This window comes from Cherax quadricarinatus, chromosome 1 (genome assembly GCF_038502225.1).
Source record: "Cherax quadricarinatus isolate ZL_2023a chromosome 1, ASM3850222v1, whole genome shotgun sequence".
Taxonomy (NCBI): domain Eukaryota; kingdom Metazoa; phylum Arthropoda; class Malacostraca; order Decapoda; family Parastacidae; genus Cherax; species Cherax quadricarinatus.
The window spans coordinates 95,817,053-95,833,471 of NC_091292.1; the positions used below are offsets into that span (position 1 = coordinate 95,817,053).

Here is a 16,419-nt window from a genome sequence, read left to right on the forward strand (position 1 = left end):
CTTTACCCCCTCCCTCCAACCTTTTCGAGGACGACCCCTACCCCACCTTCCTTCCCCTACAGATTTATACTCTCTCCATGTCATCCTACTTTGATCCATTCTCCCTAAATGACCAAACCACCTCAACAACCCCTCTTCAGCCCTCTGGCCTAATACTTTTATTAACTCCACACCTTCTAATTTCCACTCTGAATTTTCTGCATAATATTTACACCACACATTGCCCTTCTTTGCCTCCATAGATAACTTTTTGGTCTCCACATATACCTCAACACACCACTCTCCGTTTTTCCTTCATCAATTCTATGGTTATATTACGAGTGTAGCGATTAACCCTTAAACTGTCCAAACGTAGATCTATTTTTTTTACATGCTTTCAAATGGAGAAAATCAAGGTCGGAGTGCTACGCGCGTAAACGTAGATCTACGTTTGGAAAGTTTAAGGGTTAAGCAATAGAAAAAGGATGAAATGAAATAAACTCCTGACAGCATATGCTGCTCTGCCTATCTTCTGCAAGGTGTGTAAATGGTGTATGTACACCAATTAATTTCTACATTATGGTTTTCTTATGAAAGAAGTGATTTAATGCATTTAGCCTCACAAACTATATTTTCTCTTATAAGACTAACATGTCTGAAGGAGGAAAGAATGGGAAGACGTTTTCATAGCTGGAGCAAGAATGCCTGCGACCACCACATACGTAATAACATACATATCTTATTCATTCTAGAGAGTATACGAGGCTTTTATGTTACTTATATTGTTTAATATGTCATATTAGATGAATTTTGATAGATAAGTAAGCCGTAGAGCAGATATTAGCGTCATATTGAAATACTATTTTGTCATGCTTCCTGACAGCAGGAATTCCCCTGGAGCAAATTAGTAATGGCATTTCAATTATTGAGGAAAATTAACCCAGCATACGAATAAATCAGGATACGAACAAGATCATGGAACGGATTAAATTCGTAAGCAGAGGTTCCACTTTATCTGTCTGGTTTTATATAGGAAATCTTTGGTGAGCATCTCCCACTGTTGTATGCTGATGGGTTCATATGTGGACTGGTCATTCAAAAGGTCCATTCTGGTGTTTTATTCACTGGTGTTGAGTATGACAACTCCATTGCCACATTCCTTTCAGACTGACCACATCAGGTATAGGCAGTGCACCACACAAACTAGCCGGAGTTCTTGCCAAACATCTTTCCCGCTCATCATAAGCATTTAGGCGACCTCAACTGCATCAGAGACCTCTCCATCCGAAACAAGAAACTAAGTATAGTTTGGACGTGGCTTCCCTCTTCACTAAAGTACCCACCACACAAGCCATTGACCTTCTACGACAAAGTCAATCAGGACCTTAAACTTCCTCTACCTCCCAGAGATTTCATTGACCTGATTGAACTCTGCATTAATTTTAACTGTTTTTCTTTCAATAACAGGCTCTACAAACAAACCTATGGCATGGGAATGGGGTCCCCCTTCAGCACCATCTTAGCCAACTTGTATATGGAACACCTAGAGGCTGAACACTTCGCCAACATCATCCCATCAAGTGTCAATTAGTTACATTATGTGGACGATGTCCTCGTAATAACTCCCAAATGTTTTGACGGACGGAATCTTCAGGCAAGGCTCAACGCAGGTGAACCGGTGATCCAGTTTACACTAGAAGAAAAGCCCAATGACAAGCTACCTCTTCTAGACGTCCTCATCCACAAAGTAGATAATCTAAGATTTCAAGTTCACCGGAAACCTACAAATAAAAATGATCTCACACACTTCCATTCCAATCAAGATACTAGGCCCAAAAGAGGCATCATCACTGGATTTTTCCTAAGAGCTTACCAAATTTGTAGTCCTGAGTTTCTTGACGAGGAATGTACATACATTCACCAAACCTTCACTGAGTTACATTTTCCTTCCTTTTTCATCAAAGACTGCAAAAAAGAGCTCTTCAGATCATTAATTCTCCACCCACCAACACCACTCCTAACAAAGTTATAATTCTTCCCAACAGCCAGGTTGCACTGAACGTTTTTTAAAGTACTAGCACAAGCTAACACTAGTCAACATCGCTTCCAGCACTTCAATAAAGGATCTAACCAGGACAAAATCCATGCACCATGAACCAGTCAATGCAGGGGTTTGCACTATATCCTGTGGAGGCTGTGACAAGATTTATGTAGGTGAAACAGCAAGAAACCTTGAAACACGCCTCAATGAACACATTAATGCATGTAGGAACGATAACTTGAACAACGCCTGCATACAACACCAAAATTCCACCAATCATCTCATGAAATTCAGGGACACCCAATTAGTGATCGAAGAAACTAATTTCTGAAGACACAAGTGCCTTGAATCAGTATTAATTGCAGTTTCTAATGCAATTTAACAAAACAAAGGCAGCTTCATCATCTCTGAAGTCTTAGTGAGAATCCTCCTGAAAACAGTAAACTCTGCCATCACAGTCTCTACTGCTAATAATTTTTGACTATAGGCAAGCTAATATGAGCAAGAATAAGTTACTCGGATAAGTGACAATTGCACCTATTGCTGAATGGTGTAAGGCAGGCCATCAAATTAAGGAAACAAATTATTGGCATTTGTGAGCATTCAGTGACTAATCTGGCATATCAGTTCTGTGGTGGTGGTGATGACATGCCAACAGCATGACTACATCCAGGGAAGCCTAGACAAATGTCTATGTACTTTAACTGTAATGCTGTATTACAGCTGAAACACATGGGGACATTTGTCTAGGATTCCCTGGAAATGTTCATGGTGTGGGGATATCATCACTAGAACAGATTACTCTGAGGCACTCGATGTATGCTCAAGGCATATTCCTTTAAGAAAAAGGAGGAGTAGATGTAAAACAGAAAGAGACAGGTGCTCCCTTTACAGGCAAAGAAAAAGAATAACAGAGCAGCTAAAAGAGGCCAATATATCTGCAATGTTTTTCTTCTTCTCTTTTTTAGTAATTGTATACAGGAGAAGGGGTTACTAGCCCATTGCTCCCGGCATTTTAGTCGCCTCATACGACACGCATGGCTTACGGAGGAAAGATTCTTTTCCACTTCCCCATGGACAATAGAAGAAATAAAAAAGAACAAGAGCTATTTAGAGGAGCCTAGATGTATGTATATATATATATATGCATATCTGCAATGCGTAGGGAGACACTGTTTCACAGTCAGAGAAATAGCTACCAAACATAAAAACTAAAGACTGAAAGGAATCGGCCGGTGTGATAATAATAAAAAAAAAATATCTGCAATTATAGGAGTCAGGAATCGCGGGAAGAACTAAAAGCCATAAATGAAATCGAAAGAAACCCAAAGTATTTCTTTTCTTATGCCAAATCAAAGTTGAGAACAACATCCAGTATTGGGCCCCTACTTAAACAAGATGAGTTCTATACAGATGACAGCAAGGAAATGAGTGAGCTACTCAAGTCTCAATACGACTCAGTTTTAAGCAAGCCGCTAACCAGACAGAGTTGAAGATCTAAATGAATTTTTTATGAGAGAGCCACAGAATTTGGTAAACACAAGCCTATCTGATGCTATCCTGATGCCAAATGACTTCGAACAGGCGATAAATGACATGCCCATGCACTCTTGGTAGATGGATCCATAATTTCCTGACAAATAGAACACAAAGAGTAGTAGTCAACAGAGTAAAGTCTGAGGCAGCTATGGTGAAAAGCTCTGTCCTGCAAGGCACACTACTCGCTCCTACAGTGGACCCCCGCACAACGATCACCTCCGAATGCAACCAATTATGTAAGTGTATTTATGTAAGTGCGTTTGTACGTGTATGTTTGGGGGTCTGAAATGGACTAATCTACTTCACAATATTCCTTATGGGAACAAATTCGGTCAGTACTGGCACCTGAACATACTTCTGGAGTGAAAAAATATCGTTAACCAAGGGTCCACTGTATCTTGTTCCTCATCCTCATATCAGACAGACAGGGATATAAGCCACAGTGCCGTGTCTTCCTTTGCAGATGACACCCGAATCTGCATGACAGTGTCTTCCATTGAAGACACTGCAAGGCTCCAGGCAGACATTAACCAAATCTTTCAATAGACTGCAGAAAACAGTATGAAGTTCAACGATGAGAAATTTCAATTACTCTGATATGGTAAACATGAGGAAATTAAAACTTCATCAGAGTATAAAACAAATTCTAACCACACAATAGAGCGAAAAACAGACGTCAAAGACCTGGGAGTGATCATGTCGGAGGATCTCACCTTCAAGGACCATAACATTGTATCAATCGTAGCTGCTAGAAAAATGACAGGATGGATAATGAGAACCTTCAAAACTAGGGATGTCAAGCCCATGATGACACTCTTCAAGTTGCTTGTTCTATCTAGTCTGGAATATTGCTGCACACTAACAACACCTTTCAAGGCAGGTGAAATTGCTGACCTAGAAAATGTACAGAGAACCTTCACAGCACGCATAAATGAGGTAAAACACCTCAATTACTGGGAGCGCTTGAAGTTCCTGAACCTTTACTCCCTGGAACACAGGTGGGAGAGATACATGATTATATACACCTGGAAAATCCTAGAGGGACTAGTACCAAACTTGCACATGAAAATCACTCTACGAAAGCAAAAGACTCGGCAGACGATGCAACATCCCCCAAGTGAAAAGCAGGGGTGCCACTAGCACATTAAGAGACAACACAATAAGTATCAGGGGGCCCAAGACTGTTCAACTGCCTCCCAGCATACATAAGGGGGCATTACCAATAGACCCCTAGCTGTCTTCAAGCAGGCACTGGACAAGCACCTAAAGTCGGTACCTGACCAGCCAGGCTGTGGTTCGTAGGTTGGATTGCATGCAGCCAGCAGTAACAGCCTGGTTGATAAGGCTCTGATCCACCATGAGGCCTGGTCACAGACTGGGCTGCAAGGGTGTTGACCCCGGAACTCTCTCCAGGTAAACTACCACCATCACAGAACTGATATGCCCAGTTCATCACTGAATGCTCACATATGCCAATGGCTTCTATCATTTCCTTTATTTGATGGCCTGCCTCATGTTATCCATTAATCTGAGCAACTGCCACTTGTATCAGTGACTTATTCTTGCCCATATTAGTTTGTTTATAGCCAAAATATGTCCAGTGAAGTCAGCACTCAAAACCACACAATGCAGGGAATCACGTGACATCCCACTGTGTTGTCAGGCAAGCATTAATTTTTGTTGCACAGAAACTCAATAGGATCGGTATTATTTCAACATTAAAATATGAAGGGCACCTCAACTCGGTATACTCTAACGATAAGCACTGAATTTCTGCATAGAAAATGCAACACTGCAAGAGAAAAAACATGTATTTATTTAAAACAAAATTTTAAAAATAACACTGTCTTTACTTGGTCCTGCTTGGAAAATATATCTGAGCAAAATTCTCCCTGAAAAAGATTTAAAACAGTAAACCAAAAATGTTCTGATATTACCATTACTTATGATGAAGGCTAAATTAGAGTTCATTTACTATATCAAACAATAAAACAAACAAAAATTATTACATGACCAATCTCTAATGGTTATACTCCTCTCCAAGGAATCCCCCAACTGAAGTCTGTATACACCATGCATTTTAAATAAAAGCTTTTCGTTGTCTTATAGTCAGGCTACAATCAACCTTGATGTACCTTTCATCGTCATGCTCCACATTCTCTTCAGCATTCTCTTCTACCTCCTCCTCTTCCTCTTCCTCTTCCTCCTCCTCCTCCTCCTCCTCTTCTTCCTCCTCCTGTTGGTCTTGCTCAGATGATATGTCCACTTGCTCTAGTGGTGGTAAGTCAACTACTTCAAAGACATTGTTATCTTCTGGAGCTTGGGCAGCATCACTAGCTGGTGCAGAAGCCAATCTGCTTTGGATAAATTCATTACAAACATGTGACACAATGAGCAATATTGAAATACAGAGTACAGTAATAGTAACAGTAGTAAAAATTTACTAATTCATACATACATGGTTGTACAGTATAATAATGAAAGGTATGTGGCCACTATATGTCAGTATAGGTAAACTGATGACAAAACAGCCAGGTACTGAGAATCCTTTACAGGTGTATTTTGCATATACAGTACCAGAGTAAAGTAACACATACTTTGACTGTCGCGGTCGTATGTATATACAAATCGAGCGGGAGAAAATACACCTATATATGAATTCCATGGTTTTGAAGCGGGTGTGACCGAGAAAATTACCCAGGATAACATAATTAGTGATGAAAACCCTTGTTCATATTCACCTGTACCAGAACGAAAGAGGAAACTATAAAACTGGAGGCATTAAGGTATCTTTGGAGATAAATAACTTTACCCAGGAGGCAAAAATGTGTGAATGGCAAACACTATGCTTTCACCAAGATCACGCCTACACCAGTACCATAGTGTCAGCACATACTGGGCGACAGACCGCCTGATTTCAACCCCTGAGTAAACGTGTGTTTATGTACCTGAAACAAAAGTGCTGTATGTATTTTTATCCCTTACGACACTAACACACTGGGTGTAAAACATGGGTTTTAAGTAGTACATATATTGCAGCAAGGAGGCTGGAGGCAGTGGAGATGTCATGTCTGAGGGGATTTTGTGGTGAGAATATATGAAGAGAATTCATAGTTTGGTGATTAGAAAGAGGTGCGGGGTCACAAAGTATTATCCAGAGGGCTGAGAGAATGATTTGGCTGGAGGTGATTTGGACATTTAGAGAGGATGACAGCTTTGAGGGGACTTGAGCTAGAACACACCAAAGCCATGCTGGTGTGGGGTTCTTCTGTAAAAACTTGCCTTTGTGGTCACAGTGGGCCCAAGCTAACATACATTTCAATGGTGTATAGAAATATATCTAGCTGAATTATTTTTTTTAGGTGTGCCATGGACCAGTGGTTAACACACTGGCCTAAGAGTTTTAGGACTTGCCTGCCATTGGTTTGAGCCCCACCAGTCCCATGATTTGATTTAATACTCTACCTGGTAGGCTTGTCGATAAAATTATAATGCTAGTCTTGAAACTCAAAGTGGGATGTCTCAGGTTTCCCTGAGGCTACTGGCTGCATCTTAAGTGCCTTCCAGGCTTGTAGTGGAGGGTTGTGTCCATGATGCCCCTGCATTGTGTGGTCTTGAGGGCTGAGTTTGTTGGACATTTCTGGTTACTGATTATTTAATATCGGCAGGAATAAGTTGCTGACACAAAAGACAATTGCAAAGATCATTCGTATATACAAGGCAGGCCATCAAGTGAAGGAAATAGTTGAAAGAACCAATGTATGTGAGCATCCAGCAAGGACCTGGTTGTGGCCGTTCCTAGAGGACAATATGTATTGTGCCCACACCAAAAGCACATTCTCAGAAGCCTTGAAAAATATCTCTACTATTGTTAACCATAACAACAAATCTAGGTTTGCTCCATTTTATCATTTGCCGGAACATTTCATGCAGTGTGATGCAAGATTTTTATACAAGATAGTGCTCCATAACACAATGAAATCTGTTGTTCACTGGTTTCATGCCTGCGATGTATCTTTGATGACTAGCCAAGATATTCCCCAGATTTGACCTCCATTGAGAACCTCTGGGTCCTGATAGATCTCTACTAGGGAAAGATATCAGCCCATTCCCACTGCTTTAGGACACCATCCGTAAGTTATGGGGGAATTTACCCAATGAAACCCTGACGTGTTGACGTGTACTTAGCTCTGTGAAGACCTGTTTGCGCGCTCTCTACGAATTGAAGCAAGATGCCCTCCATCGAGCAACTTTACCAACAGCTTAAGGAAGAATTGAGGATGGCGAAGTTGGAGATTCGGCGACTGACCGAGGAAAACAAGATGATTCGTAGTAGTCCTCCTGTTTTGAGTCCTCAGGTCAAGAAGGGAAACTGGTCAGTGGCTGGACAGCAGGGAACGAAGTTGACGATCAAGAAGACGAATGGAAAGGTAGAAACGATGAAGAAGAAAGAGACTGCCGTGGAAACTGTTGTGGAAACATCTAATACATTCTCAGTGCTACCCGACGAATGTGAGTCGACTACTGGGAACATCACGACGAACGACACACAGGAAGGTAAGAATATTGTTGTTGTTAGGGATAGCCAAGTTAGGTATATGGATAGCATTCTGCTTGAGTAGAGACAAAGAGTTTGCTTTCCTGGGGCTGGGATGGAGGATATTGTTAGCTGTCTGGATGACATCGTATGGGAGCAATCCTATTATCTTTCTCAGTGCTGCAACGATATTGGCAGACGTAGGAGTGAAGACCGGATTAGCAGGTATAGGTCAGCAATAGAAATAATTAGGAGTAAGGGTGGGAACCCTGTCATATGTGGTATTTTGCCAAGGAGAGGAGTTGGAAATGAATGGTTGTCCAGGGCAATTGGTGTCAATTGCTGGCTGGACAAATACTGTAAGGAAAATGCGGTAACATTCATTGACAACTGGGACCTCTTCTATGGCAGAAATGACATGTATGCCAGGGATGGGATTCACTTATCTAGGTCTGGGGTGGTAGCACTGGCAACTGCAGTGGAGGGAGCAGTTAGGACTTTAAACTAGGAATAGTTAGTGGTATGGGTTTTGGCAGGAAAACAGTGAAGTCCCAGTGTAGTAATATTACGAGTTCTAGGGGAACTAGTAATAAGCAGAACGAGGTAGATATTGAAAAGCCAGGGACTTTGGGTGATAAGGACAGTAATAGGTTTAGTAGAAAAACAGAAATGAGCAGGTAGGGTAAAGAGAAAGGAGAGTCTTTCAATGTTTATTATGCTAATTACCGTAGTGCTAGGAATAAGATGGACGAGTTGAGATTAGATGCTAGTGCAGGTAACATTGATGTATTTGCCTTAACTGAGACGTGGTTTAATTCAAAAAGTCGGGACATGCCTGCGGAATGTCATATTCAGGGTTTTAAATTGTTCCAAGTAGATAGAAGTATCGGGAAGGGGGGTGGGGTGGCATTGTATGTCTGAGATCGCTTGAACTGTTGCATAAAAACGGGTATTAAGTCTGAAGTAACACATACAGAGTCTGTTTGGATAGAATTTTCAGAGGGGCATGAAAAACTGATTTTAGGATTGATATACCATCCCCCAAACTTAGATAGGGACCAAGGGAGATTACTATGGGAGGAAATTGTTAAGGCCACAAGGCACGATAATGTAGTAATTCTAGGTGACTTTAACTTTAGTCATATTGATTGGAATTTCTTGACTGGGAATTTAGAATCATACGACTTCTTAGAAGTAGTTTAGGATTGTTTTTTGAAGCAGTTTGTGACAGAACCTACAAGGGGAAATAACCTGCTTGACTTAGTTATGGCAAACAATGAATCCCTTGTTAATAATTTAGAAATTTCAGAGGAACTGGGTGCTAGCGACCACAAATCAATTACATTTAGCATTGAATGGAAGTACGATAGTAGCGATAACTCAGTAACAGTCCCAGATTTTCGCTTAGCAGATTACGATGGGCTTAGAGAACACTTATCATCTGTTGACTAGGGTAACGAAGAGAGCTATCAATATGACAGTTTTCTGAACACTATACATGCTGCTCAAAGAACGTTTATCCCATATAAAGAAATTAGATCAAATAGAAATGACCCAAAATGGATGAATAATAGGCTCAAATATCTACTAGGGCATAAGAAAGGAATTTATAGGCGTATCAAAAGAGGTGAGGGTCATCTTATGAATCAGTATATTGACATTAAGAGGGACATTAAAAAGGGGATAAGAAAAGCTAAAAGGGACTATGAAATTAAAGTTGCTAGGGATTCTAAAACTAACCCAAAAAGTTTTTTCCAGGTCTATAGAACAAAAGTTAGAGATAAGATAGGTCCCCTTAAAAAAAACTATAGGCACCTTACTGACAAAGAGAATGAAATGTGCTCGATTTTTAATAATTATTTTCTCTCAGTTTTTACACAGGAAGACACTAACAATATTCCAGTAATTAATTTTTATAGTGGGCTAGAAGAAGATAAATTATGTAACATCACAGTCACTAGTGAAATGGTTGTGAAGCAGATAGACAGACTGAAGTAAAGTAAGTCGCCGGGTCCTGATGAGGTTTTTTCAAGGGTTCTTAAGGAATGCAAAATGGAACTCTGTGAGCCATTAACTAATATTTTTAATTTATCTCTTCAAACAGGTGTAGTGTCTGATATGTGGAAGATGGCTAATGTAATTCCTATTTTTAAAACAGGGGACAAGTCGTTACCGTCAAATTACCGCCCAATAAGCCTGACCTCAATTGTAGGCAAATTACTAGAGTCAATTATAGCTGAGATTATAAGAAGCCATCTCGATAAGCATAGCTTGATTAATGATACTCAGCATGGATTCACAAGAGGCCGGTCTTGTCTAACTAATTTATTAACTTTCTTCAGTAAAGCTTTTGAGGCTGTTGACCACGATAAAGAATTTGATATTATTTACTTAGATTTTAGTAAGGCTTTTGATAGAGTTCCGCACCATAGACTGTTAAAGAAAGTGGCAGCTCATGGAATTGCGGGAAAAGTGCTCTCGTGGATCAAGTCATGGCTCACTGACAGGAAGCAGAGAGTGTCCATAAATGGGGTTAAATCCGAGTGGGGATCTGTAACAAGTGGCGTTCCACAGGGATCAGTCTTGGGCCCGTTGTTGTTTATAATATATATCAATGATCTTGATAAGGGAATTACTAGTGATATGAGCAAATTCGCCGATGACACAAAGATAGGTAGGATAATTGATTCATCAAACGTAGATGTTATGGAACTTCACGAGGATTTAAACAAACTCTATTCTTGGTCAGAAAAGTGGCAGATGCAGTTCAATGTAGATAAATGCAAGGTTCTGAAGCTTGGGAGTGCCCATAACCCTAGTACTTATAAGTTAAATGATGTAGAACTTAGCCATACAGATTGCGAAAAGGACTTGGGGGTTATGGTGAGCAGCAACCTTAAACCAAGACAGCAATGCCTAAGCATACGTAATAAGGCAAATAAATTACTGGGATTTATATCAAGAAGTGTAAGCAACAGAAGTCCAGAGGTCATACTGCAGCTTTATACATCATTAGTAAGGCCTCACCTAGATTATGCAGCTCAGTTCTGGTCTCCATATTACAGAATGGACATAAATTCGTTAGAAAACATTCAGCGTAGGATGACTAAATTAATACATAGCATTAGAAATCTACCTTATGAAGAATGATTGAAGACTCTTAAGTTACATTCACCTGTTAGACGAAGAATGAGGGGAGACCTGATCGAAGTGTATAAGTGGAAGATAGGTATTAATAAAGGGGATATTAATAAGGTCTTGAGGATGTCTCTCCAAGAGAGAACCCGCAGTAATGGATTTAAATTAGATAAGTTTAGATTTAGAAAGGACATAGGAAAGTATTGGTTTGGAAATAGGGTAGTTGATGAGTGGAACAGTCTACCTAGTTGGGTTATTGAGGCTGGGACTTTGGGTAGTTTCAAATTTAGGTTGGATAAGTACATGAGTGGGAGGGGTTGGATTTGAGTGGGACTTTCACATCAGAGCTTATTTCTTGGGTGGCATTGAAAACTGGGTTGGGCAAATGTTTTGTTAGTGGGATGAATTGTAAAGGACCTGCCTAGTATGGGCCAACAGGCCTCCTGCAGTGTTCCTCCTTTCTTATGTTCTTAATCATTTACTAGACAGTTGAAGGATGCCCTAAAGTGCACTCATTTTAATAACAAGCACTGTATGTTTACGAGCACCTTCACTACTACTACTACTGCCTGCTGTCTACCTCCCCAACTTCCCTATTGTATTGCCTTGACACATCCATCTCTCAACGAGTTATCCTGATGTCATGTCTGCACGTTTCAGCATCCAGACACAGGTACAAGCAGGATCAAGCCGAAATTTGCCGAATTTCTTTGAGAATTGTAGAAACAGTGACCCCACGCTACAGCGACCCACGCTACTGCGTCCCACACTGTTTCTCAAGTCACGTGTTCAGCGTCACTTGTATGTTCTGTTGTTGTTGTTCAGCGCAGCACAGCTATTTCAGCAACCCAGAGGTGAGTTTTGTGGTGATTTCTGCGTCCAGAGTGAGTTTCTCCACGTGGTTGTGGGAGAAGAGGAGGAAGTAGCCGGGTTCCTGCCTCACTCACACCTCACCCGCCTACCACCACTATGTGCCCACTCCCTCTGCTGTGTTTTCTGCTGTTTTTCAGGTAAATTCATTGCCAGAGCTGTGTATCCGAGTGCCCAAGGCCACTCAAAGCTACGTGGATCAGCATGCTACGTAGATCACGACGCCACGTGGGGTGTGGACAACGCCACATGGACCTACGAGCCACGTGAGTTAACAAGCCAGATGTCCCAGGCCATATGCTGTGGTCTGCTGCCCGCATCACATTGACGTCACTGACGATGCTGCCCGACTTCACGTCACCCACGGTGCTGCCAGACTTCATGACGTCACGATGTCTGCCTGACGTCACCTCGAAATGTCTGCTGATGTCACAGTGCTGCTGACGTCACCTCGCGACGTCATGCCTGACATCACATGATGTCACATCGAGTGTTTCAGTAATTATGTCAGTATTGTCGAGAAGATTGAGAAAAGATATATGTCGTGTGTTAATTAATTCCTTTGTCAGTGTTCTCACATGTTAGTGTATGGCTTAGTGTCATTTTGTGCACAGAAAAGCATCATCTGCTAGTTTAAGCCATGTTGTACCGCATGTACCGCGGGTGTGTGTGCAGTTTTCTGTGTGGTCTTGAGCCCAGCTGTGTGTCGACCACAGGTCTGCGGCCAGACCCCTGTGTAGCACCTTGTGTTGTCACCCGGTGTGACCAGCACATTTGACAGCTGATATTAGTCAACCCTGAGCATATGAGCCCCTTGTACAGAAAGCTCTTATTGTTCTCCGCTCATAGATGTTCTGCAGAATCATACCTGCTACGATTTCAATCGAGATTTGTTTCACTTCACCTCCAGACCTTCAGAGTGCAGTTATATGTAGAGAAACAAGTCTGGGGACACTTAGACTAACCTCTGCTATAACTCCAACTGCCGAGAGAATGACACTCGTCAAGCCACAGTTAGCCCTGTTGGCAGGCGCTGTGTCAGCCTCGTGTCATAGCTTCAGTGAGCTCCTGCACAAAGATGATGTCACTTTGACTGCTAGCTCACTCACTGCAGTCTGATGTATGATGTTATGACTCCCAGATGTTTCGCCCAGTCATCTCTGCCACGACTCGCTCCACGACTTACTCCATGCTCGCCGACAGTGACAGCCCAGTGACAGTACCAGTCGAGAAGTGTCCTCCTGAGTCGCTTGCCAGAAGTCCTGCCCAGTTGCCAAGTTTTGACGACTCCTCACTTGAGGGCACCAGCATATCGTGCTCCAGGTTGAGTGAAACCTGCAGTGGCTCCTACAATGACTGCTTCACCGTTCTAGAGGAGACCGTAACCCGTTACGTCACAGCTCAGCCGCAGCGATGTCTCCTGTGTTGCAGTATCTGTCCAGACACACGAAGGTGTGCAGTGATGCCCTTCCAACGCTCACTGCCTATGACCACAATGTTTTGCACACCCCACGTTTTTTTCTTCCCTCCCTGTAGGAAGTTCTTTTCCATGTCCATATGTATATATATGTTTTTTTATTTTGTGTTCTGTGCCCTGTTCCTACGAGAGAGAGTGACCGAGTTTTTTTACCACCAGTATTGTCGCGTCGGGACGACGCGAGGTAGGTGGCTGAGCAAATGTAGACAGCCTGTACTGTCTGCACAGACAGCCTATTCTGTTTGCCAGCTTAGTTCATATTTCGTGGCACTAAGGTGCTGCCCCCTACAGGCCTGCCCAGGTCAGTGGGACGCTAGTCCCACTCGCTCGCTCACTCACTCAGCGGCCTAGCAGTAGTCAACAGTCTTACTCCCTCTCTCCCTCGTGGGATGGCCCTCCCGGCCATGGGCACTCAACACACAAGCCTGTGTGCCCACCACGACTTTGCAAATAAAGTAAGAAGCCTCCGAAGACGTTTATCATTGAACCCCGCTCTGCAAGAGCCACCAAACAATCGCGTTATAGGCATTCTCTACTTTTTCTCTCACCAGTTGTGAACCGACAATGGTCCAGGACAGACCTGAATGCCATCAGTAAGATTCCTTTCCTAAGTAGGGTTTTTTGGTATACTGTATTGTACACAAATGCTGACGAATTTTTATTTTGAAATATGCAATAACTGATGACCCTAAATTTAAAGCTTACTGAATAGGTTCCATGGTGGGCGACATATCTTTCTAGCAAGCGCAATGTGATAAACTCTTATAAGAGTAGGGCAGAATTGCATTAAGCTGAAGCAATGCCTACGTGGGCAAGATGGACCCTTAAACAGAGTAGTGCTTAATATTCCAGTTTGGTCCACTTGGTACAGGTAAGAGAGAAGCAGTGCTCACCGGTCTAAGTCCCGCAGGTGCTGATCAATCCTCCTAGCCAGCTCAAGATCCCGCTCCTCAAACTCTCGCCTGCAGAATCACAAAAAAGCTTGATTAAGGACCTAGAAGGGAAAGGGGAGAAAGGAGGTGCTTTGAATTTTTTAAAGGAATATCTTAGCACATTAGTAAGTTTATTTAGGCACAGGTACACAAGTGCAATTATCAGTGTCAATTACCTAGGATAACCAAAAAACAAGTTAGACTGACTTATTTCCACTGGGGTTCTTGAAATGTCTATTTTACAACAGCTTATTCATTGTTCCAGAATTATGTAAACAAAATAAATACATTACTTCTTACACATTCCTCAAATTCCAGAGACAATGGAATAAAAGGTTAAGATCTACGGTGGATCAAGAGAAATCAGGGTTAACCAGCAAATCGTGAGATTTTACAGAGGATGTGTGTAGTGAACAGTGGGATTAATTGTAGCAAATGATTGTTTAGGCCCTGGAGAAAAAAAAAGGTAAAAGGGGGAAGGGTAGAATGAGTGGCAGAACATTAGCACAAAAACAGCTTGAAATGGTGCATAACTCTTACTAGCATATTGCAAAGCAGTCAAGTGCAAGGGAAGGAACGTCAGCAAGAGGGATGAGATTTAAAAAGTGTAATGAAGAGGAAAAGGAAAATGACAAACCTGAGATGCTGAATAATAACATAATTATCCAGGAGATCATCCACTCGGACTTCCTCATGCAACATGCGACAGAGGGAGCACTCTATAGAGCCATCATTCCTCCAAAGTTTCTTGGCACAGTCATAGCAGAAGGTGTGGAGACACAGCAGCAGTTTGGGTGTTCTCTTGACGTCCTGAATATCGTAATCTTCAAAGCAGATGGGACAGGAGAGTTCCCTGGAGGCCAGGTCTTCCGGACAGTATGTTGCCATGACCACAGTCCTCCTGGTATCACTCTTTCATTGTACCAACAATACCAATCACACTCAATGCTTAGCTAAAATAACAGCGTGTAATTTCCCCCATTTGCCCTCCTTAACACCCATTGATTTGTAACAAAATAATACTTAAAGAGTTGTTGGATAACAGCCTACGAATGTTTCTTCCACTAAGATGCTCACAGTGCACACAAGGTGCAGCAATAATGAAGGACAATAGATCACTCACGCCATCACTGGTAAATAAACGAAGCTGTCTTTCACTCTCATGAAATCTTTCATTTACAACCTGATTCTTCCTTGTTACAGCACAGCAAGGTGCAATATGCACTCGTTGGTACATATACAAAGATTAACACCAAATACCTCAGTACTTTGAGTATAAAATAACGATATGAGGTACGGTACTCCTCTTGCCAGTAGACTAAAGCAACTGGTTTCTTAAGGAGATTTGCGTTCGTTTTAAAACTTCGATCATTATATGTTCGTTGTCCTTTCAGAACAAAACGAATCTTCTACGAAAAGTCTGTATTTTATAGTTAGTGTTCTTTTAAAACTGTGTAAGATTGGAAACGCTGGTGAGAATGATATTAATGTTATATATATATATTCTTATTGGGCATCATCAGAATCGAACGCAAGATGTTGCACTCAACCTAAGAGTTGCCACATTCAAATGTTCTTTTTTTTCATTCATTGAGGTTTTCTTTCTCCGTAAAACCCGAAATTTGAATCTCCTTTAAGTTGCTTGGTATATGCACATTATTTCCACAGAAGCTACATATGACTCCTACACATGCTTGTATATATAAACGAGGTATATTTAATCACTCTTCGCTAACACTCAGTATATCACACTTCCATGAACTACACAAACAATCTCGATTATTTAGTCACTACATATATATTATTGTTATTATTATAATCAAGGGGATGCGCTAAACCCGTAGCGCCTGGGGGGAGATGTGGAAGGCATTCAGGCTTAATTCGGGGAACTGGAGCACAGCTCCAG

General features: G+C 41.7%; 1 protein-coding gene across 4 annotated transcripts in view; it reads right to left on the reverse strand.

Annotated features, from left to right (window-relative positions):
• LOC138852649 (ring-infected erythrocyte surface antigen-like) overlaps positions 1 to 15,876 on the reverse strand; it is a 34,825-nt gene extending 18,949 nt beyond the window's left edge. The window contains exons 1-3 of one of the 4 annotated variants that reach the window (XM_070084752.1): positions 15,151 to 15,876; positions 14,475 to 14,543; positions 5,695 to 5,916 (exon numbers count right to left, since the gene is read on the reverse strand). In XM_070084752.1, the coding sequence (XP_069940853.1) occupies positions 5,695 to 5,916; positions 14,475 to 14,543; positions 15,151 to 15,401 (542 nt within the window). In that variant the 5' untranslated portion in view covers positions 15,402 to 15,876. The remainder of the gene's footprint in view (positions 1 to 5,694; positions 5,917 to 14,474; positions 14,544 to 15,150) is intronic. The other 3 variants (XM_070084730.1, XM_070084738.1, XM_070084745.1) reach the window with 3 other exon arrangements.
• Between the last annotated feature and the right edge of the window lie 543 nt (positions 15,877 to 16,419).